Source organism: Lates calcarifer, linkage group LG1 (assembly GCF_001640805.2).
Source record: "Lates calcarifer isolate ASB-BC8 linkage group LG1, TLL_Latcal_v3, whole genome shotgun sequence".
Taxonomy (NCBI): domain Eukaryota; kingdom Metazoa; phylum Chordata; class Actinopteri; family Centropomidae; genus Lates; species Lates calcarifer.
In genome coordinates this window covers 8,844,679-8,868,796 of record NC_066833.1, presented here as the reverse complement: position 1 = coordinate 8,868,796, position 24,118 = coordinate 8,844,679, and the positions used below count along the sequence as shown (strand labels likewise).

The 24,118-nt window shown below is 41.9% G+C and overlaps 1 protein-coding gene across 5 annotated transcripts in view; it reads left to right on the top strand.

The window, feature by feature from the left end:
• gulp1a (GULP PTB domain containing engulfment adaptor 1a) overlaps nt 1-24,118 on the top strand; it is a 35,327-nt gene that overhangs the window by 2,086 nt on the left and 9,123 nt on the right. For 2 of the 5 annotated variants that reach the window (XM_018683196.2, XM_018683187.2), the window contains exons 2-3: nt 13,672-13,750; nt 20,638-20,699. In XM_018683196.2, the coding sequence (XP_018538712.1) occupies nt 13,723-13,750; nt 20,638-20,699 (90 nt within the window). In that variant the 5' untranslated portion in view covers nt 13,672-13,722. Of the gene's footprint in view, nt 1-9,452; nt 9,612-9,696; nt 10,361-13,671; nt 13,751-20,637; nt 20,700-24,118 lie in introns of those variants that run through there. The other 3 variants (XM_018683191.2, XM_018683190.2, XM_018683192.2) reach the window with 3 other exon arrangements.

Genomic DNA, 24,118 nt, shown 5'->3' with positions numbered 1-24,118 from the left:
CAGAGCTGGAGTCAGGATGTGGTTCAGACTGGGAGCAGGGGCAAACAGAGAGCTTGGCTTTGTCCAGAAATGTTCAAAAGTGCACCCACCAGCGCCTCCAAAGCAGACGGAATTTATACGACTCACGCTGCTACAGAAACATAAAAACACACTGTGGTTTTAGGGGGAGGTGTTTTTCAGGACTGCTTGTACACCCATCCACCAAATACCTCTGTGCAGCTGTGGTCTGGATCGTCAGATACGGTCAGAGACTGCAGGTTTCTGCAGTATCAGTGGGAGGACAAGCCTCCAGGAAGCTGCTCAGCTGCAGTTTGCCAAGAAATCGCTCCTGCAGGTTTCTCAATTCTGTGTGTCATGAAGATAATGAGGCTAAACCAAGTCCTATCACACATGTGATGGGACTGACAGAAAGCTACAGCAGCAGCAGCAGCAGCAGCATCTTGGTGGATATACTGTTAGAAAAGGCTGCTGTGCTTCATTTTAATATTTCTTTTCATTGGATTTTGGTGACAGATTCTCTGGATTCTGTGAGGTTGTAACACTTAAGACAGATTTTTCTCATTTTCTTAAAAAAATTGTTTTGGGAAAAGATTCATCAGCTTTCAGGTACTCTCTTCAACAAGTTTTTTCACAGTTTGAATCCTTAATGACTGCTATCAAGAAAAATTAAAACACCTAAGCACTGCAGATTGCAGCACCAAGTGTCATACATTTTAATAGTTATGTACTCAAGCAGAAGTAGCCATAATTTCAACTGGCAGTACTTTAACCTCTGTCCACAACTTTCTGAACATGAAATGAAAGTACAGACCTTTAGTAAACGATGAAGAAATACTAGTTTACAACATGTAACCATGAAAAGATGGACACACTCTGTCTGTGATTCTAGTGCACATGGTGAAAATGTTAGAGTCAGAACAGGCAGAGACATTTTTCACATGAAGCATTCAAGAGATATTTTTACCGTCCTGATCACTTCCAGTCAGAAAACCACCTGAAGGATCCACCAAGGTGCTGCTTTCTGTGAAAATTTCAGACTTGCCTCACATATTCTGAAGACCTCTGTCATTTAGCAGAGAATACCAAGGACAGACACTCGAGGCTAAAGTGTGATGTTGCCACCAGTGTGTTTTTATACCAAACTGCCTCCCACTGAATCTGCAAACAACATCCATATATGTCACAACATGTCTGGTTCCCTGTGAAACACCATGAGCATGTCTCTAAAGGCAGCATGTTTACATCGAAGGTTGTGACAAAGATGTTGTTAAGACGACGTGGAAACGTCCTTCACCTGTGGGCTTTGAATGTGGCTCGTACAGGTTTTTTTTTCACTGCTCCTTATTTCTTCTGTTGCTTTCCACCCTGAAGACGGACATCAGCACTCATCATGATGTGGCTGCTTTCTCTCCACACCTGATGAGTTTGTTTATTAGAGCAAGTGTTTGCAGATTGCTTTTTGTCTTTGTACTAAATGTGCACATTCTTCAGGTGAAGTCGTCTGTACCGCGCCCCCTGTGTACCGTCTGTACACGGCTGGTTGTTTGGAGATTAGCTGGTTATACGGACTGTATCCTCTCTTGTACAGTAAAGCATAAATTATTAAGTGCAGTATAATTTTCTGTGACCTGCTGCTCCCTTGTTGAGATCCTCTGGAGTTATTATTGCTTCAGATCGCAGGTGTAGTGCAAACAGGACTGATCTTCCTCCTGTACAACATGACCTGGAACACTTTCTACACAGCGCTATCCTATTCACTGAAAAACGCTCTGAGGATGGATCTGTCTGTGTACATGTGTGTGATTGTATCTATATGACAACACACGTGTCCTGTCTGCATGTAGTCTGTGTACACACACTGTAAGATCAGGTTTGGACCAGTGGCTGTGGCAGTTCATTGATCCAACACTGGGATCTTGAGTAAAATCTGAGTCACCTCTGCAGTGATTTCAGCAGAAACCTGGAGGCATGAAGCATCTTTGGACTCAGTCCCACCGTTTCAGAGATAAGCTAATCGGCTTAAAAGGGGGCAACATGAGAAAGGGTCAGACTTTAATGTAATTTGGAGGGATAATTGATTTCAGCTCTGTGTTGGTGTTTAGAACATTACACTCATTAGCCTTAAGGGTCTGACGCTAGAAAAGTCAAAGGTGTAATTAGCATGAAATGCATATATCCTCAAAGTAGCTTTGCCCATGAATGACTGCATTTCCTCTGTGAACAATGAAGTGAACGTGTAGTTATTGTTAGCATTCAAAGCTTGTGAAAAATGACTAGATTGAGTCTTTTAGGAATTGAGAACTGAGATGGAAAAAAGGTCTTTAACCCTCTGGAGTCCTGGTCACTTCTGTCAGTGCTCTGCTGCTCTGGTCAACACTATCTCCAAAACTTCTACATCCAAACAGTCCTGACACATCATTTCACCTCTGAGGAGTGAGTTCATGCTGCTCTGGATTTCTACAGGTGAAGGACACAGCACAGACCTCTCCAGTCTGTAAATCAGCCATCCGCCATTTTGTGACTCTCATTGGATAAACTTTGCACACAGTTCAACAACACAGCTTATGATTGGTTTATATAGTCAGTGTGGTCGCCGTGAATTTCATTCATCAGAACTCAGCAGAGGTTGTTTTGATTGTAAATAATAGATAGATAAGGACATAAAACACAGATTTATTGATTTTATTTTCTTCCTGAAATACCAAAAATAACACCAGTCTCCATGATGGATTACAAAGCCCCTGGAAGGATTATAGTCACAAACAACAGCTGGCTGTGAAGGCAGAACAGAGTGCAGCAGGACAGTTTTTAAACTAAGTCCCTACACAAATCTGTTACAGAAATACTGGTCAAAGTATCAGACGAGCACTTTTCCAGTCGTCTGCGACTGGATGGACTCCAGACGGGTTTGAAGTGTTTATGGTTGGTTCCATCCTGTTGTCAATGTCTAAACCAGGTTTGCTTTCTTTGAAGTGATGATTGGTTTTAGCTAATTACAAATAAATTGATCTGTGAATTACTGAAGTAAATCTGTTTTATACACAGTCTCTCAGTGGAATCAGAAATAATGTTTTATGTTGTAACTCAGAATACAGGCCCGTCCCAGAAACAATATGAATCCCTCCCATTCAGGATTCTGATTTTAGCCGTTAACCATCAGTTTGGTCGGCTGAAATGACCACTGCTGCCTGCAGAGTTTTTTCTGTTGTAGATTTCCCAGAAAACATCACCAAGTATTGATGTTTGAAAAGTCAGAGAATGTGTTCTGAGTAAATCTCTTAGCCTCTAAGGTAATTTCAGGATTTGAGTCAACTTAGTGGTTGTAGCTACATATTTCTGTCTCTGTCTGTAGCTCCATACAAATCGACTCAGGCAACAAGCACAAACTGCACAGGCCTTGAACTGTCAGACGTGCCTCCAAGTTTCTGATCTATTGACTCAAATGAAATGTGGGAGGATTTGATGAAAATATGATGTGAATTCAGAAGACCTCGGTGTATCTGGAAACACTACAGTGGCTACAAAAACACGTTCTCCTCTGCATAGAAGATTTATCTAAGAAGGTTGATGGCTGCCGAAAAGCTGTGGAAAACTTTACAGTAAGAAAAAGCTGAGCTGTCTGCGTTGCTGCACCTGAGGTCAGTAACGCTGCTCACACTTGAATATCACTCTGTTGAACAAAGCAGCATTTATTTCTGATCTGATGTGAGATGTGTTGAGCTACAGCTAACACGTACAGCGGCTCGCAGCAATTTGACATTTAAACCAAAATAAATAAATAAAAACATTAACTGCCCCGATTACCCCATTAAGACCTGTATTATCATCTGTGCTATCATCACAGCAGGGAGTGAAATGGCTTCTGCACCATGCTCTGAGAGCTCAACACACTGCAGCCTACAAAAATGCATGCAAATTAACATCTTCAGCAACCTGACAGCACAGGCACAACATGCTGCACATACAGAAAACAACGGCACAGCCAACCGAGCTGCAGAACTGGCAGCAGAAGGAACAGCAGATATCCAGACTGATATCTGAATCAGATTGTTTTAATAAACTTGAATAATCATTTCCCAACAATGCTGACGTACAGTTTCTCTGACTTGACGGGTCACCATGGCAACTACAACAACAATAATGTCCCGGCTGCGTTCATCACTTTTTAACATCCCTGGAAACATTTCTGTGCAGTCTATGCTATTTGCAGCATTTTGGTTTTGTTTCCTTTATTTGCAGCTCGTTTCTGTACGTGTTTGTGTTTTTCCTCTCTGCTGTGCCTGTGTTGTGAAACTGGTGAAGATGTTTTCTCACTTTGTTTGTGTTTGCATGTGTTTTTTAGCATAAAGTTTTAGAAATACAGTGGCTGAAAAGGCTCTCAGGGAGAAAAAAGACTGATGAGTTTATTGACTTTTACATACAAAGGATCATTAGTTGGACAGTCATTTTTTTTCTTACCACATGGGGGCAGCACAACAAGCTAAAAACATAACATTGCACATAATTATCACCTTTCTGTTCTATCTAACCCCTGCAGTTCAGATATTACACTTGGCTATATTTTGATTTTGATAATATTTCAGTTAATTGTTCAGTGCTAGTAGAAAATATCTGTCTCTTAAGCTGCTTAATGTTCCACTGTGTTCATAAGCTAGTGATAAACTGGTCTGATGGTTGGTTCTGAGCAGGTAACAGCACAGCGTTAACTGTAGCTTTAACCAAATTTCCAACTAATGGTTAAAAAATCAGGTTGTTACAGTTAATTAATGCAGGACATTAATCTTCTACAGATAAGTGTTTAGTCAGGTTTCACATCTCTGCTTACTTAATGATACAGAATAAATCAGCTTTGAACCAAATGACTGGTGGCAGCTTTAGAGGCAGATGAGCTCCTTTTGTGTCTCATATCAGCACAGGTGAAGATTTATCTTCTCCACGTTTCTGCTGCAGGGAGACAACAGGCAAATTAAAAAAACAGTGGAATAAAAGTTAATTTATTCACAATATTACAGCATAACAGCAGACATAACATGACCTTTTGAGCTGTCTAGAACAAGTGTGTAGCTCTGCAGTGACAAGAAGAACACTAACAGTAGACACCCTCCTGCTTTAACCTTGTACAACGTGATAGTGCATGGCTTGTCTCTTTTAATTAGCTTCCAAGTGTGGAATCAGCAAAAAAGGATCGAGTTCATGACCTATTGAGTTTTCCTGTTGTACAGTTTGCTGGTAAATTGATTCCAGTGTGAGTTGTTCCTCTTTTTTCTTTTTTGAATGAATGAATGTTAATGAGCTTTGAGGTTTGCTGTTGCCAGTGACTAACTGCATCAGACAGAGTTTACAGGTAGATGTTTACAATTTCATGGGCACCCCACAGATTTCACCCTTTACTGTGGGGAGAAAAAACTATTAAAAACAGGCATCAACAAAATCCCAAGACTGAATACTAAGGCTGAACAATAGTGCAAAAAAGTAAGATTTAAAAAAAATCATATTGCAATTATTTTGACAGGTATTGTGATTGCTGTGATGTGAGTCAGGATTTTAGTGTGAATTTTTGGAACCATCTCTGTAACACCACAATGCTTCATTTATAATGGTCTGTTGTGACACATCTTAGCATCATCAAAACATCGCAGCTCCTGTGATTTCCATAATATCCTGATAAACTGTTCAGCCTTACTGAACACTGAATATTTATTACTGAATAGTTCAGCAGTTTTAAATCAAATGTCAGTGTGTTTACAAGAACTTCACTGTGTAGATTCTGAGACTTTATGACAACTCCTTGGGTGACCTGTATTACCTCACATTAGCCTCGTAGCTGTAGCTGTAGGTATCCAATCCTAAAAGTCATGTTTTGGTCAGTAAATATTTAATATCCAGCTTGATTGAATGTTCAGGTCTTGATTCTGGGCTATGAAGCATTAACTGAGATTCTAATGTCTTGTAGAAACTTTCTCTGGACTTTGTATTTCAGGAAAACAACAAGTTGTTCTCCCAATCACTTCAATGCAGTCAGTAGTTGTTGTAGGCCATCTTGTGGCCACTTGGAGGTACTGCAGGCACTTCCTGGAGCAGCTGTAGACATCAAATGACTGCTGGGTCTCTCTATGTATTTATCAGTATATTAACAGAGAGAGTGAAGCTGTCGCTTAACTGTGATCAGTTAATCAGGAAAATAATTAGCAGATGAACTGATAATGAAAATCAAAGTTACTGGAAACTGAGAGGAAGCCACAGATCACAGCAGTGGGTTGCTTCTGTAGTTATGAATCTATTATCTTCTGTATAGAGATGTAATGTCAGCAGTCTGTTGTTTGCACATAAAGCTTAGGTGACTGTAGTAAACACTAATGAATATCATTCACTGCTGTAAAGTCAACACTTCCACAGAGCCTGTGGGCTGCTACAGTAGAGTACACAGACCGTATTTTTCTACTGCAGTTGCTCAGGGGAACACGGGTAAACTTGGTGAATAGAGAATCATAGCAGATATGATATGATGTTGATATAAATCTATTACATATTACTCATTTACCTTACCCTGGGTTTGTCCTGCAGTGATTTATAGGCTGAATAAAGCATCACTGTTTACGTTAGTTTTTAGTTTTTAGCAGCGTGGATCCAGGGAGTCGAGTGTTCCTCAGTTGGTTTGTACATGACTTTGGTCCAGACTCATTACACTCATGGTGCCCAGAGGATGAATCTGACTTTACTTCTTGGGACACCAGCGTGGTTTTTAGTGAAACTGATCAACAGCTATTGGATGGATTGATTGACTAATGGCTTTCCCATCAGCCTCAGCTGCACTTTGTGTTTAGTGCTAAGCAGAGCCTCAGAGCTGATAGACTGGCCATAGACTGTTCTGTTTCATATTAGTACATTACTCTGTGTTGCTGCATGTGATTTGTAGTTGGTTACAAAATCCTGCCTTTTGTTTTGTAAGAACACTTATTCAGGGATTACAATAGTTGGTTTTGCCTTATGTTGAGTCTGTGTCAGAGGACAGTGCTGCTGAAGGTCTTAAAGTTTGGTTTCACCAACAAAAGGAATCAAAAAGAGTTTTAGGAGCTGCAGGGTTCAGGTTATTGACCTGTTATTTTCTCAGTATTTTCTTTCCTCTTCTTTTCAAGGTCTTAGCCTTAAATCTGGTCTCATTTTCTTCCTGCTTTATTAGGCTTCAAATCAAAGGCAGGTTGGACATAAATCATCTCCAAACAGCATTTACTTGACTTAATGTTGTTGAGCTTGTGCAACGTACAGTAGTGGTGGACGGAAACGCACCGCTTTCACTCTAATTTCTGGCACGGCGAGCGGTGCAGTGGACGTTTAGTCGCCACACTGACGGAAAATACACTGCAGGCATCACACGTCGCTGCTCTGCATTACTGCTCAGACACAACACAAATCATGGAGAGGCTGCAGAGCTCAATGAAAATCCTCTGAGATGCTTCTCATTGAGATGCACATTCCTGTTTCTCCACCCACTCTACACTCCCACACACACACACACACACACACACACACATATCCCAAGTGAGGAGTGAAATAATTGGACTCTGAACTTGTATAAATCAGTAAACCAGAGGAACTGTAAACAGCAGCGCTGAAAGCGTCGGGAGCAGGATGAAGCTGTGTTAAATCTGAAGTGTATTTGTGTTATTTTGTACTATATTGTCCAACTTGATTTTCTTCCTTGTACATTTTACTACTGAACATGAAATAAGGAGAAAAAAGCATGTAGCTATAGCCTAGTTACTGAACAAAGTCTGAAAAGATGACTCATTGGTATTGTTTTCAACTGTTGACCTAGTTGCGTTTGAGTTGTTGTGTCAGTTTTGCTTCTTTACTGTTGTTTTGAACGTCTTTGTCTCAGAAAATGGCCGAGATTCATCCCTGTGCTCTGTAGTAGAGGCACGCACACATGTAGATTTCTCTGTTTATACTCAGAGAAGTAAGTAAACAAGAAATATGTCGCTTTAATTTTTCCACTTCATCTGTGTAATGAAGCTTTTTTAACTTCACTTTTTTTACTCAGTTTTATCCGTGTGTGTGTGTGTGTGTGTGTGTAGCATGAAGGGCCCCACTTTCCCGGAAAGTGTCTGGGCCGGCCACTTCCCTTACCCCACCACAGCTGTTCATACAAGACGCAAACATGAAATGATGCAGGGCCGAGCAAAGAAAAACCCTAGAAAAATAAAGTGTGAACAGAACAGCCCCGAGTCCTGAGTTCCTCCCTGTTATAAATGCTGTCTCAGGCAGAAACCAAAGTCCTGCTGGCCAGCAGGAGCACGCCGCCACCCAAGGTCCTGACCCAGCTCAATCTCCAACCAGATACTTTGAAAAGAACGGGACATGCCCTCCTCTGCTTTGACTGACCTTTGTAAACTGGCTGACAAATGTTTGTGACCTTTGATTTGTCTTCTTTACCTTTTTTTTAATGATGTCAAAGCTTTTTTTTTCCTCAGGTGCTATTTCACAGACACTGCGTTTTACTGCAGGTCCTTGAAGCTCTCGTACAAAACCCACTTGGCATTCGTCAGCGTTAATGCTAATGAATTCATGTAGGTCCAAAGTATGCTTATTATATTTGGATGAATGTCTCCATTGTTGGGAAACCCACTAAGGCCCAATATTTAAAATTCCACTTTAGCTCTCGAGCACCGACAGCTGTGCATCTCTGGCGTTTTTAAGAAGACATGTGATCCGTCAGAGTTTATCTAAACTTCCTTTTCATCCCAGATGTGTTCTGCTGTGTTGTCTTCTCTGTTAAAACCTATATACTCTTCTTTTGTACCTCACTGAGTCGCTCTCAGGGCTGTGAAGGATGTGGAGTCAGACACACAGTTTCCTGATTAGACCCCAGAGAGAAAACATTTACATCAAGTTTTAAATGTGGAGATATAAAAAACACCCCCCCTGCTCTTTGCCCTGCTGTCAGTCAGCAGAGTAATTGGTCTCTAGGTGTTTGACAGTTACAACATGATGCTTTTTGTGTTGGCCTCCGCTCCTCTCCTCTCTCTGACGGTGTCCCACACAGTTCATCCCTGTGTGGTTAAAAAGGACCATCGAGTGTCTGATTTTAAAGTGGCGCAGCACACTTTCAGCCTCCACTGTTATTAAGTTGACATAATCTCACAGAGAGGCTTTGTGTTGGAGAGGTAGAGTGACTTTTTCCTTCATATTGTTTTGGCCATACTGCTGGTTTGATTGATGTCAAGATGTTGACCTAAGGCTGTTGCCAGTGTGATGATGAATCACATACTGCAGCAGAAGGGTCAGACTGCGACCTCTGGCATGTTGGTTTTTATAGGTCGTCTCTGGTATGCCACAGAGCACACAGTCGAACGGTTCCTGTCGAAAGGGGTCTCTCTTTTTTTGCACATGCAAACTCCAAAAGAATCCGTTTTGGACAAACTGTGGGCGGAGGAAGTCGGGTTTGAATGTCAAGTATCATGTGTCTGAGGCAAAAGCTTCTTGTTGAGTTTGCAAACCCCATCATCTCTGCTCGCTGCAGTCCTTAGTGTACGACCATCTGGCCCACAGCTGAAAACTATTAAGATCTGCTGGAACTTCCTCTTCACTATTCCTCCCCAGTTTGAAGGCAAGTAAGTAGCTTTTATCTCAGCTCTGTTGTTGTCTGCATGCTTCTCTCCGTGGATCTTTTATTTATTTTCTTCCTCTCCCTGTGAAGGGTAGCGGTGCTTTTCCTTGATAAAGAACGTCAGGGTGCTGCATTTGATCCACAGGAGTTAAAGTTGCCAGGCTGTGAGAGAGCAAGCCTGGCTTTTAGATTAGACACCAAGACACCACGGTTTAATTCAGCCGAGGAATTCTGGGACTAAATTCATAAACAGATTGTAGCTGCGATGTGTTTTGTGCTGCGCTTATCCAGAGAGATTCCTGAGAGCTGTGGTGAAAGCAAAGTGAAGAAAACAAAGGATCTTTGTTGATTTTCTTTTCTGAGGCATTATGTTGGGACCACAGCGCATTCAGCTGCCTCTACCCCACGTTAAAAGCTCGCTGCCTTTTTAGTGCATATGGGTCAGATTAGTGTGTGGCTGAGAGGCATTTATAAATGGGACCTTAACTTTGCCTTCTTTCCTTCTTTCTTTTGTTTTTTTTAACAGTAACTTTTATCAGACTTCTGCATGTGGATCCTTTTTCTTTTTCTTTTTCTTTCTTTTTGTGATTGTTGTTGGGGATTAGGAGACGACTTCACAGGGTCAAAGTAGGTCGCGCTCATTTCCAGAAAGAGTCTTTCCCAAGCTAAATACCAAATGTTTGAGTCACTGAAGGTGAATTGTCAGAGCCTGGACGTGGTTACTGCTGTGCATTTTGGAGGATGATATTTTAAGTAAGTGAAGCGCTCGCTCATATTTTCCACTGTTTTTACTAAAAAGCTCAGAAACACAATTCAGACTGTGCGTTATGTAAATGGAGGAGGTTCGTTTCAGACGGTGTTCAGGATCTTGTTCAGTGTTCGTGCACTGTGACTGCTTTTAATCACCATGTAATTATGGTTTGTGTGTCCACTTGTGTTTGTGATGAGACCTAATGATGTTGGAGCATTTCTAATACTCTGCTGCATGAGTGCTGGTTTTCACACACTCACACACTGAGCTCCCACTGCAGCTGGTAAACATCGAAAGGAGACTGAGGAAGTTTGCAGCTCAGTGTAAAGTCTCTGTGTGTGTGTGTGTGTGTGTGTGTGTGTGTCTCGGGGTCGGGAGTTCTCCGGGGGGGTGGGGGGGGGCTGTTGAATCACCATACAGGCAGCTATTAAACCAGGCCGAACACTGCAGCTGTCAGTCAGAGTGAGTGACATCACAGCCAGGTGTCAGGTGAGGCGTTGCATTACATCACAGTGTGCCACAAACAAACAGAGGTAGCCAGACTCTGTGTGCTGCCAGACCTTTCCACCGTGGCTGCCAGGCTTCGCTTTAAGAACTTAAAGCTCTTAATGGTGTTTTTAAGGATGTTCTGATGAATACCCAGGATAAACACTGGGGCCAATTAAGAAAAAGAAGGAAAAAAACTCTGATCAATTCCCAGTTGTTTATTTTTTGTCACCTGTTTTACTCAGGAGAATTCCAGCTGTCAAACATGCCTGGTAGTGCTTTTTCCAAACACTGCAGCTCCAGCAGGAGCTTAGCTTTGAAAAAATGAATGTAGGTCTGTTTGTCTCAGGTGTAACACACCTCAGGAGTGCTGCTTGTTGTTAATGTTCATGATGGAAATGAAGACAGGCTGTCACAAAAAATCCACACTGACGCTCCTCTCTCTTTGGATTTGATAAAGAAAACTGAACATTATGACTCTTTATAAAACACCAGGAACCTTTTAAAGGAAGCTGCTAATTCTGTGCTCTTTCATAGCAAAAAAAAAAAAATCTTAATTACTTTGAGGATGAAAGCAACAGTGCTCTTAAATCCAAAAAGTAGCTTCTATTAAATGTGACCAAGGCCACCACTGCCAAGGTCTTCATCTGGCAGTCCAGATACTGCAGAGTAGTTTGGTGCTGAGATCTGCAGAATCCACTCTGTCTGTAAACATGACTCTGTCCTTCATCTGCTCATGCAGGGCTCTCAGCAGCAGCATGTTAGACCTGTAAGTTGTGTGTGTGTTTTTTTTCCTTCAGCAGCAGAGATATTCTGTTTTGGCAGACTGAGGAATGTCCCAGTCCCCACCCTGAAGCTTGTTCCATTTAAAATTTCTCCAGCCTTTTCCAGAGCCTGTGTTGCAGCAAAATATCCCCTTACAGTGAGAACCCACACACACACTGTACTCATGTCTGCAAACGACATCTCCCTCCGTTATGTGCCATATATCATTATATGCCTTATTATGTACAGTGTTCAGCTACGGGCTTCTCATTTTTCAGTTTAAGGAGACAGTTATGAAGGATCATTGCAGAGCCTGTTTAGTGGCAGCTCTGCCTCAGATGTGTATTTTTTAGAGGATGCTTTGTTTGTTTGTCTCTTCAAAGATATTTGACTCCATCATTTCATAGTGGCACCTTGTTTTTTATCTGATTTCTCAGAGGACTGTGGGTTGATGAAGCCTTTCACATGATGAGTCTGTTTTCTGAATGGTGTGATTTACATCGTGCAGAAACTACACAGCCTGATGAAGAGAGGAAAGCTACAGGAGTGGTAGCTGTAAAACAATAACGCAGTAAATCTGATAATGAGTGGATCTGAGTCTGATCTGAGGTCTGATCACGTGGTGCGTAAACGTCATCACAGGAGGAAAAGAAGGAGGAAGACGACTGGTCTTTCTGCTCTTTCTCATAAACATGTTCAGGTCCACTGCTGTTTGGATCAGGTCTGATTATCCACAGGTCCCTCTCAGATGAGGCTTCTGTTCAGTGATTGATTTATGCTTTGTTCTTATTAGATCCATCATTTTGAACTCATGAATACCTGGAATCCATGCACGTGTTTGTGTGAAGCTGTCGTGATAGAAGATAAATACCAGTGTGCTACAGCAGTTCTCAAATTCACATCATTTTGGAAAGAGTTATTGTTTAAAATCTCCAGACTTTATCGAGTGAAGGTTGTGTAAAAAGCTAAATGTTTACATGAATACTGCAATCCAGTGGCTCCTCTGTGGATGTTGATGCAGAGAGCTAACATAGTTTCTATAAAGAAGAAATATCTCTTAAATTACAGCAGTTGTTTGGACACTGCATGTTGGCAGTCTGGTTCTTAGGCATGAGCGGGATTTGTTTGTCCGTTCACTAAAAATGTGTAATGACTTAGAGCTCCCCTGATAAATGGAAAATGCCAGAGATGGAAAAATTCAATTCATTTTCTAAATTGCCCGGTCACAAGTTAATTTGTTTGCAAAGGCAAAGATTGAAATAGCTGCTATGGAGCAGGTCTTGCATATTCTCCCACAGTAAAGGAGTAAAGAATATTGATTGTGGAGCGCGCTGACAGCTGTCTGCTCCTGGACACTTTGTCCTTGCAGTCCGCAGGATTGCAGAGCTCTCATGGGAAAATAGATGCGAGGGCCTGGAAAGCAGTCAAAGCAGAGAGTCACATTTACGAGACGCTGTGGAGGTGGACGTTTTGCATTTGTGAAAGAAATCATTCCTTTTTCTATAATGTAGCAGAGTGTAGATCTACTGTAGCTGCCTCTGTGTCAGAGCACATCAAGGCTACACTGCTGCTACTACAGTTTCTGTGTGAGATCATTTTATTAGTAACAACAGTGAAGTTCAAAGTCAGCATTCTGTGTGATGGGATTGGATTCAGGTTCTGTGGCCTGTTAAAAAAAAGAGCCCTGGTTCTCTTTAGATTAGAACATAATGCCAGTGACTGTAAAAGAGGCTGGTAAACAACGTTATATTTTACTGTGCAACATTATTAATGTCCTTCGATAGAAATCACCAGTCTCAGACACGTCCTGCTGTAAAACAGAGAGGGCAGCGAGTACTTTATTATCACTGCTACAAGGTCAGGAGGACACACTCCACAGATGATGAGTACGATGTGGCTCAGGGGGAAACAACTGTAACTCAGAAGGACTGGGACTTGAACGTGAACACACTCTGACAGATAAACATTACCTCATTCTCCGAAAGAAAAACTGTTTGTTTTTAGCAAAGTCTTGAGGTCAAAGCTATTTTTAACTCCCTTCTTCTTCCCGCTGCTTTTCCAGGTGGGATATTGGCAGTAACACAGGAGGGACCTCAGAGACACTTTTTCCACTATGAACCGCGCCTTCAACAGGAAAAAAGGTGAGCAAAAATAACCAGTGCTCATTAAGCTCGTGGAATTTTAGCTATTTTAGTTACAGCGGTGCCTCGGACTTCTTCTCTCCGAGGTCTGAAACAGGAACACTGTTGTTTCTGTCACTCTGGACGCTGAGAGTGATATTAAGATGTTTTTAAAAACTCATTTTAAAGGTTTTTCTCTGAGAATTGCTCCAGAAATGATGGTAAGAGATAAAAGAGGCTACATTGTTGTAGACAAATCCCTCACTGTTCCTGTTCCTGAGATGCAGAAAGTCGACTTTGACATGTTTTCTCAGTTTTAGCCCTGTGCAGGTCATTAACTTGGCAGCACTATAAAGTTCCCACACTTGAAAGCTCCCATGAAAAACAACCAAAAACTGAGTGATGTATATGTTTATTATTTCATCTGATGAAATGGTTTTATATTATTTTTTTTTCACGCACTGTCCGGCTGCATTAAAACAACCCGCACATGAAATGATTCATTCCACAAAGATATGAAGGACAACAAAGCTGTTAGTACCAGCAGAATACAAAATAATAAACCAGCCAGTAAACAGTCACAACAGCATGCACATGAGTCTTGAGGTGACCCTGCCCAAATGCAGGGGAGGGGATGTTTGGTGTGTGTTTACCACCATCTGTCCCGCTCCCTCTGCTGTGAATCAGCAGACCTGGAGAAGCCTTGGACGGTGTTGGGGAACGTGTCCGGGGCCCAGGTGGTGCTCTGGGTTTTAATGATATTTTGGTGAGATAATTCACTTTTTTCCTCATCAGCTGGTTTATTTTAGGAGCTGACAGATATTCCCCTCCTCACACTGTGGGATTTCATCACCTGATATCTTCAGACTTTACACATCCTCATGCCCATGCCTGTGCTGTGAGGGCACGTTGGAGAAAGCATTATAGTTAGCCAAAGACAGTCAGCACAGACAGGAAAGTGTTCTCTCAACAAACGCCCCCAGACAGGTCAGCGAGCTCCTGTCCATTTCCTCACGGCTGCAGGGAGCTGCAGACAAACTCACCCATCTGCCATAATAGTGCATTAAAGCCTTTTCACTAAGAGAGGGGACAGCAGCTTCTGACCTCCGCCATGCACCGATACATCTAAACACCAACAGATGCCTGATCCCTAGGCTTCTGTCGAGATTTAATTTCTGCAACATTTGTTACAGTAGGTCTGTAGCAAATGATGCCAAAAGGTCCCCAACAGGTAGTTTAATAACAGCCTCTCCCTCCCAGAAAGAGATGAACCACAGCATACAAAAACACCTGCACACATTCATGTGGATGCTCAGTACATTTGTTTATGCTCAGTGGAAAAGTGAATGTTTGTCCTCCAGAGATTTTAATAGACCTCTGAATGAAGGCATTGAGATGAGGTTTAAATTGATGTGTGAATGAGCTGCCATCTCAAAGTGTTGTTAATGAGAATCAGATGATGAGGACGATAAGAGGACGCCTGGTGCCATCGCTCCTCTGGGGAGGACTTTGAACTGTGTTAGAGTAGATTTAATAGATTTGTTTCTTGTGTCACTCTGCACTGATTTGATTCCTTTGACTTCTTTCAGTTTCTCACCAAATTTGACTCCAGTCGTGGATAAAACGTTCTCATTAATCAGAAACATCATCTGATATGCAACATTTCATCTGCAGCTGACAGCCTCCCACAGGAGCTGAACAAAGGTTTATTTGCCAGTGATTTCACAAGAGTAAATTATTCAGTCTCTGCTGAACTCTTAATGTATCTAAGAGAGGGTCATTCCTTTGTGCTGCCGTTAACGTTAATGTTTTGATAAAGGATGGTTACAGCTCGTCTCTCTCCTCGTCCACTCTTTATCTGGTAAAAGTTGAACTTAAAAGTCCAACACTCGTCATTCATTTCTAATCTTTCGCTAATTTTGTCTGTGCTGCTTTTGGCTGAGAGGGTGAAGTCTGCTGCTGACGACCGATCCACTGATTTACCTCCTTTATCTCAGCGTCTGCCTGTGGTTTTTTTGGACTTGATGATGTCCAGCAGGTAATGCCAGCAGGGATCTTGATCATTTTTATCTCCAGTGTTTATTGCCCCGTGCTCCTGGACGTGACTTGCACCAAATAGTTTGACTCTACAGAATTCATGTGGTCCTTTTGGCTGCAGAGCTGCAGCTTTGAAAACATAACTCAACGTGACATGAGGTAGCAGCAATACAATACAGAAACCTGAAAGAGAAAACCACTCACCAGTCTAACACTGCATTGCTTTGAACAGTAATTAGTGTCTGACATTAAATCACTTATTTAAAAAGCTAGAAAGTTTGCATCTGCTCCAAAGTCTACTCATATCTTAACCAGTTGTAGTGTCACAAAATAACAACTTGAGTCCAGATTTAAAGTGAACAGGAACCTTTCATCTTTATTATTAGTTCAGAGAATCGTCTTTTTTTACAGTGTCACTACAGGTCGTCTGTTCCTCCAGATATTCAGAGGTCAGCTGTAAAACCTGGACTCTGATTTTTAACACTGAGAGTTGCAGTGAGAGGGATTGTTCAGTTATAATGTCACACTGTCCCTGTGATGTGTAAAGAAACTCAGACACATTCATTCTCTCAGTGAACTTCAGAAATGTGGGTTAGTCTCCATTGCAGGTCACTGTAATGGGCTGCACTGTGTCTGAGCTGATTGACTGCAGGAATAAACATATTACATCTCTGTCATACCAACAGATGGTGGTTGAAGATTAGTCGTGTTCGAGCAGAAGAATGGTCTGAATTTAATGGTCCGATGTTGTGTGATTATTCAGTAGACAAGGACGATGCTCCGTGTGCCCTAGATTTTCCTGCAGCAGTGGGAACCAGAGCGTCTGAGGTATATTGGTGACATATTTTCTCAGGTTTACATGTAATTATACATCCAGCCATGGTCATCAGTCTTTATACTGCAGGAGCCAAACAAAGGACAGACTCTCTCTGGTTATTTTCTCCTCCTTTATCTTAAACGTTGACCGTCTCTGCATCTATAAACATGTTCCAGTGTAGTCACAGACGAGCATTAAACGCCTCAAAACTGTAATATTGCCCTCATTTTGAATCTGTCCTTTTCTTATCCTGGTCAGATGTCCTCGATCCATCACTACGATCGAATCAACTAAAAGCACTCACACAGAAAATTAGATGTAGGCTGTAATTTCCTCATGGCCATGTTAACTGAGCTGATGGTCAATATAAACACCAGGCTGCGACTACGACACCAAACATCAGCAGTGGTTCGTAACGTGATCGGAGCTCAGATCAGTTCCTGGGACGTCCATTTTTTCACACGTCTCATTGGACTGCGACTGGAAGGACAGTATGAAGTGTTGTATGTGTCATTGCCTGAGTGCTGCTTTATAGAGCCGTATGACAATGCCTATGATCCTTAAGCACTTCCATTTTTGGCTCTGTGTAATCCGCATTAGCCCAGAGTTTCCTCCTACCAGCACCGTTCGCTGCATTCGATCGTCTTTCAAGACCTTTCCAACACAACACAGGAGGAATTTACAGGCTTGATACAAACACGTGAACAATGTTTGTTAATCCAATACTTGTTACGCTCACAGAGGTTTGTCCTGTGAGGCTGCAGATGTAGGTTACATTACATTAAGTTGTAGCATTAAATACCGTCTATGGTGAGGCGAGATTTTCTCAAAGGGGTCAATATTTCTCTGCAGCGTAGCCTTTTTGCCTCCAGCTTTGTCTTCATGCTGTTTGCCTCACAGTGTTTAACAAATGGAGCCAGATGGATTTTTACTCTCACACAGTTGTGCAGTTTCAAATGCTTTATCTCAAAGTAACACTGTTCTTTTTGGGCCTCGATAGAAGAGTGGTCCAGGTCCTCGCTGCGTGGAGCCCATTTGAAGTTGTCTTGTGCATGATGGAGGACTGTGCATACCCAGCAAATTCATTGTGTGTCATTGATTGAGCACTGCAGTGAATTAGGCTATTGCCTGCCCACTTCCTGTGGCCCTATAGAAAAATTGTGCACTTACAGTGCAGCACTCAGGCTGCGAAAGGGAAGAGCTGAGCTCAGAATGTTAAAGAGGAGCAACCACAACACTTCACAGTATCAGAGCAACTAAAGGCAACATACAGAGGGACTGTGGTTGTTGTTGTTATCAGTAGTCGTAGTAATGGAGGTGGTATCATGAGTACCTTTTTATCTGTCACAGTGAGACGAACGTGCCTCAAAGAAACATCCACATGAAAGAAACAGTTGTAAGACAACAGGCAGAGAAGAGGAGATTCATCCGGTTAATTTGCTGGAGGATGACAAAAACACATCTGTTTGTCTGCTCTAAAAGCAGGAGTAGCTGCTTCTTTTCTGTTGTTGTCTTTTCTTCAGTGGAATATTGTCCTTGAACTCACATACAGACTTTGTGAAGGAGGATATGTAATAATCTATAACAGTCTCTTACATGGAGGACTGTAGGAAACTGGAGTATTTGTTTTCTTTGGAGGCAGATCTCATTGACATGAAGAGTCTTTATCACTCCAGTGCCTGGATTCACAGTAGAACAGGAGATAAAAAGTGAGAGATAAAGCAGAAATACAGCTGTTAGCATGTAGATAAGGAGAGATCGTCTGTGATAAAGGTCTAATAGATCAGACCATCAATAAATACACAAATGACCATAGGATGTTGGTGTGTGTGTGTGTGTGTGTGTGTGTTTGGTCTACAGTGCCCTCATTTGCTCTGCAGAGTTTCTTGTTAATGTTGTATGGGATGTGGATGCAGTGATGTTTAGGCAGGTACCAGAGCTTTTATTGTTCGCTAACGGCACCTGTTGTTTCCTCTGATTGTTTGATGATCAACCATTTATATCTGTCTGCTCTGGTTAATGAGAGCAGGCGTCTGTCAGTGAAACCACACTGGAGTGTATTAGTATTTATCTTCTTATATGAATGACTTGAAACACGTTGTTTAAACCCAGGATGTTGGGTTGAAGGACAGGGTCTCTCTCAGATTAATTGATTTGTGTGGTAGAAACAGACGTACAGTCATTTGTATGTACAGTATAGACACCACTTTATGCAGCAAGGAGCTAGAAAAGAAGCACACACCCCTGCACACCTTCCCTCCTTTAATCAGAACAGTGTGTGCTGATGCCTTGAAAAAATGTCAGCCCTCACCACTCTCCTCCTCACTCTGTCTGGGAGTTTCTTAGCCTCCTTAGCTGCACATGAAAGGAGGAGCTCCATCATCCCTCTATGAACTCTCATTCAAGGGCCCACTAGGAAATTGATTGCACTTTGGAGGAGACTGTTGCAAGGTACATGCAGGGATAATCTCATTGCACAGCTGTTAAGAACACTTAAGAGGAGGAGGTGAAATAAACTCAGGGAGAACACTGTATGTGTGTGTTAGTGGTTGTTTAACTGTATCTTTGGTTGATTTTCACCATCAGAGTGATTTCCAGGAAAATGAAAACATGACTCTCTTTGCAAATCAACAGTTTGACCACTGGTTTCCTTTGGAAATAATATGGTGGATTAGCAAAAATAAGCAATCACAATTAAGTCAATGTGGGGCACCAAATTAACTCTAATTAGAACAGACTTTGAATTCATCAAGCCACTTAGCCAACAACATCAATCTAAACAAAGTCATTAGCATACTTCTGCAGAGGACATGGTAAAGTTGATTCACATCATTTGCACCTTACAAAGTCTTGATTAACACAATCATCCTACAGGAGTCGAACGCCCCAAGGTCACAGTCATGCGTCTTTTGTCACAAGTTTCATTAAAGGGGTGATAAGCTGCTTATGAATGGGAAATGAAGAAAGAGAGGGATCTCTAATCAGCGTATGATTAAGAAATGCTGAAAACGTTGTGATAGGATGGTCGGGACTGTGACCTTGTAATGACCTCTGAACCACTGCTTTAATCTTCAAACACTGTCTGCAGGGCCAGTCGTTAACTGTGTGTACTCTGTGATAATGTGTCAGAAATCTAAAACACAATTGTTTAAACAGAGGTTATTGCATTTTTTACAGCTGTCCTACCTGAAGTTACAGTAAATAAAGCACTGATATTTGAAGCAGGCTTCAGATGCTCTCAGGAGAATGTAGAGCATGTTTTTGTCTTCATTTGTGATGTGTAACTTTGACCACTAGTCTCTTTGTGCAGTCTGTGTTGTTGCCTTCAAACTGCAGACTGTACAGATGTCAGCCAGTGAAGTGTGTGTATGTTTGTGTGATAATGTAAACTCCAGTTCTGTCAGTTTCCCCAACCCGAAGCTTTCTCATCTCGTCTTTGTTGCGTTCTGAAGTGGGGTCACGGAGCCTCGGTTGTGAGCGCTCATTTCTCTAATGTTGAAACGCTCTCGACTTGCAAGGATGCATCTTCACTTGAATGTGTCCCAGGTAGAGAACAGTTGCATCTGTTTGCACCCATGTTTTTCCATTTACTTTGAACGCATTGTTCTGCTTGTAAAGAAAAAAAAGCTGCTTGGTGTTGAGCAGCTTTAGAGAGATGGGCTCCTTTCCAGGAGGTCACAGGTTCAGATATCTGTCCCGCAGGATAAGTCAGGGTGAGAGAGTGGAATCCACATTTGCTCTTTCCTAATTGCCACCACTGGTATGTTCCTGAACAGGATGTTTAACCCCCAGCTGTTCCAGTCGAGCTGCTTGGTGCCCAACAGATCTGTAATTGGCATCTTTCAGGTGTGAATGTGTGTGACTGTCTGAACATTTTACTTCCTACTTTATGAATATATTTACTCCTCCTCCTTCTGTGACGCTTTGTTGTGTAATATTCTTCCTCACTCGTTCACTTGTGTGATATGAAACTACTGACGTTGTGCAGCTGATTGTACCACACTGACTGAGATCACAGACTCAGACTAAATGAGGTGTTTTTGTATCATTTCAGATAAATCTTGGATGCACACCCCGGATGCACTGGCCAAACATTACATAGCCTACAATGCCAAGGTATGTGTCACTGTCACCGTTGTGTCTTGTTGTACTGAGCATCCTCACTGTATTGTAATTAAACACAAAAGAGCCGAGGGCCTTCGGATGCTAAACAATGGTTGGAGGCTTTTATCGAGACAGGAAGAGAGCGAGAATAAAATACAGAAGTGAAACTGAATCTTCCACCTTCCTGAATCTGTGCTGTCTTTAGTCAGACCTGTCAAACAGACACTTTTGAGTCCATGATGCAACTCTCCTGAGACGACCAGGACTTTCATTGAGGACAGCAGCTCGCAGTGTGTGTGCGGCAGCGTCCGGTCGAAGCTGCTTAAAGTTTGGTGCATGATGAAGCCACCAGCACAGATCATCAGCTTTAACCCATTTCATGTCTTTAAAATTGACATGCGCTGCAGTGATAATGTGGATTTTTAATGGAAAGGAAATAAACTCTTCCACCAGCACACCTTCAGTATCAACTGTCACTAAGTGGATTTTTCCTCATTTATCTTCAGCAGCTGTTTTTTTCCCTCTGTGCTGTGATGAAGGACGATCCTTTGTGTTTTAGTCGCACTTTGATTTGTTTATTTTTAATGAGTGTCAGTGGAGGGGGGGGGTGTTTATGTAACGTGACTCATGCTTCTGTCAAAATCAGCCAAAACTCCAGATCCTGACGCAAGAATAAGTTGAAATGAAATGGGACGCTCGGTCTTGCCTGGGAACATGGTCTGTTTCAAAACACTTGTTTCAAAATATCCAACAAACACATCTTGAAGGAGGAGGGTTTCACTGTGGGAGCACTTCCCTGTCAGGCTGCTTTTCCTCTTGATTTCAACAAAGAGCTCCGCTCCTCTCCTCCGACTGCTGTCAGCCTCCATCCTGTGGTACAGAAACGTCATGATGGACCTGAGGTGGAACTCCAAAACTACCACATCCACCCTAAACTGCTGAAGCTCCCTTACTGTGCTCAGCAAAGAGAGGGCACATCTCTAAAATCAAAGCATATTGTCAGTTTCCATATTGTTCACTGATGAGCTGCCTGTCTGTCTAAATTTGCTGAGATCTGAGTCACCACTCATCGCTGAAGGAATTGGGGGGAATGAGACAGCAAAAGTGCTGAGAAAGTGCTCAGCCTGTTCTCCAGTTTTTAACCACTTCAGAATAGTTGAAAAAAGGCTCAGTTAAGCAATTCACTGTACAATCTCTTAGTGAGTTAGAGTAGAGAAGGAGTCTTCTTTTTGCCTCAGAATACAAAGACTGTCCATTTTCTTCATCTGTTTTGATGCGATGGCACTACCAAACTACATTTGATCTCAACTGTTTCCCAGAACTAAAACTAGATGAAGTCTGATTAGTGAATTGCGAAGTTAATTTCAGTATTTTAAGACTTTTTATTAACTTTAATACTTCTAAACCAACAAAAAAAAGAAAGAAGTAAAGGATTCAGTGCGTTTTGGTCAAAGTTTTATTCATATAATCATCATTTCTTGAATAGTCAATTAATTGTTTGGTCTGTAAAATTCAGTGAACAGTGCCAACGTACTGTCTTCAGATCAATCTACTATCATCTGCTACTGAGAAAAACAGGCTTGGTGTTTCTGATAAAGACATGACTGAAGTGGCTAATCAAATAGCAAAACAACTGTTGATTAATTTTCTGAAGGTGAACCAAACATGTTTTTCAGCTCATAATATGATATTGTACAAGTCTGTTCTTTCTCAGTAATTTACATGAAGGTTTCCTGGAGAGAACAGTGTAATTTTGTTCTACAGTAATAACAGAGAAACTAGAGACACGGTTATTTGAGTTCATTTAAGCTGTTTATTTCGAGAGACATTTCCATGACAGAACTGCTTTGTTTTAATCACAACTTGTTACAATGGAAATGAAAATGTTATTGGAATACTAGCTGAATATTATTAGATATGAATCAGTCAATTTATCAGTTAAGAGTTTTGGGAGTGTTGGGGTTTGTGGTTCAGTGTTACCTCAGTATTTCAGGTCCTGACTGCAGCCCTGCTTGAAATGAACGGATACCCAGGTGCACGACTGTGTTTCACTGATGCTGTGTTGATAATAGAAGGACAGTAATTAGATGATTTATCGTTAAGTCGATTGACAGACGAGTTATTGGCATCTGGTCTCTGAGAAGATCCAGGTCATGGTTGTCCAACAGGGGTTGAAGGTGAAGGTGTTTCATTCAGTTGACATTAGTGCAATTCATTTTGATTATTGATTAATCACATCATCACTGATCAGTTTTCCAAACACAAAGGGCCATTAATTGATGCCTCCAACACCCTTCGCCTCTGCGTGCCCATGTTCCACACCAAGGCCTGACAGATCTGCAGTTTCATGTTTGTTCTGAACCCTCATCAGCACCAAACACAGCGCGTCAGTCCAGGTGGCATAATCCTGTTTTGAATTTAATTAGATTTATATTCTCTTGTGGTGACAGCAGCGACTGTCGTCTACCTCTATAGCCCATCTGTTTCAGTGCTCTGCCTTTGTTCTGACACGTCTTATACACAGCTGCCATTCGGCGCTTTTCGGGCACAGCTTCAGTGGGTTTCTGTCGACCTCTGTAGTCAACAAGTGTTACTGACTTCTGGACCACAGGAGGAAAGAAATTGTTGAGAGGTTAATATCTGAGCTGCTGAGATCAGACATCAACAATCGTATCACTTCAGTCGAATCCACTTCAGTTCTGTAAGTTTGTCAGAAAATAATCAGAGAAGCCGTTGGACCAGGAGCTGTGCATAGACAGTGAGGTGGTTTTCAGCTCTTCACTGTTTATCTCAACGAACTTTTCAGACCTGCCACACGGCTGAAATCTGAGTCTCTCTGCATATTTTGTCTGAGAGTGCACAGCTGAAGAATCCTCACCGTGGGGAATGAGGGGCAGGGTCGCTTCGTTTCTCAGCTGCACGCGCCGGTTGATGGATGAGCCTCGGAGCTCGGTCTGCCTCGTGAAACCTCCCCAGTCGTAGCCCAGAACCCAGTGGTCAGGAACAACTGCTTCTCCATTCTATTCTGGGCATCTGTCAGCAGAGCTCTCAGACATGTCCTTAAGTGTGTAGAGTACATTTGTCATACAGGTTCACAGCACTGACACTTTTGTATTAAGCCTGTTCTGTTCTGTGCTTCTGTTAATAAGTGCCATTTTGGTTCTTACTTCTCCTGTCTCATTGCATTTAGAAAAGTGGACAGGAGTTGAAGGTTCCGTGTTGACGCTGAATTACAAAGACTAATGCTTCAAACAGATGTAACAGGTTTAATTGGTTGCATAATTTGAGAACTCTCCTAATTTCTTAGCTGTCAGGCATCAGCAAAGTGTCACGAACACAAAATAATAACTGATTACTCAATTCATTAAATGTTGGTGTGGGTAACAGAAGGTTTCTTTAACAGAGCCAACAGGCAAGTGCAAGACAAAACA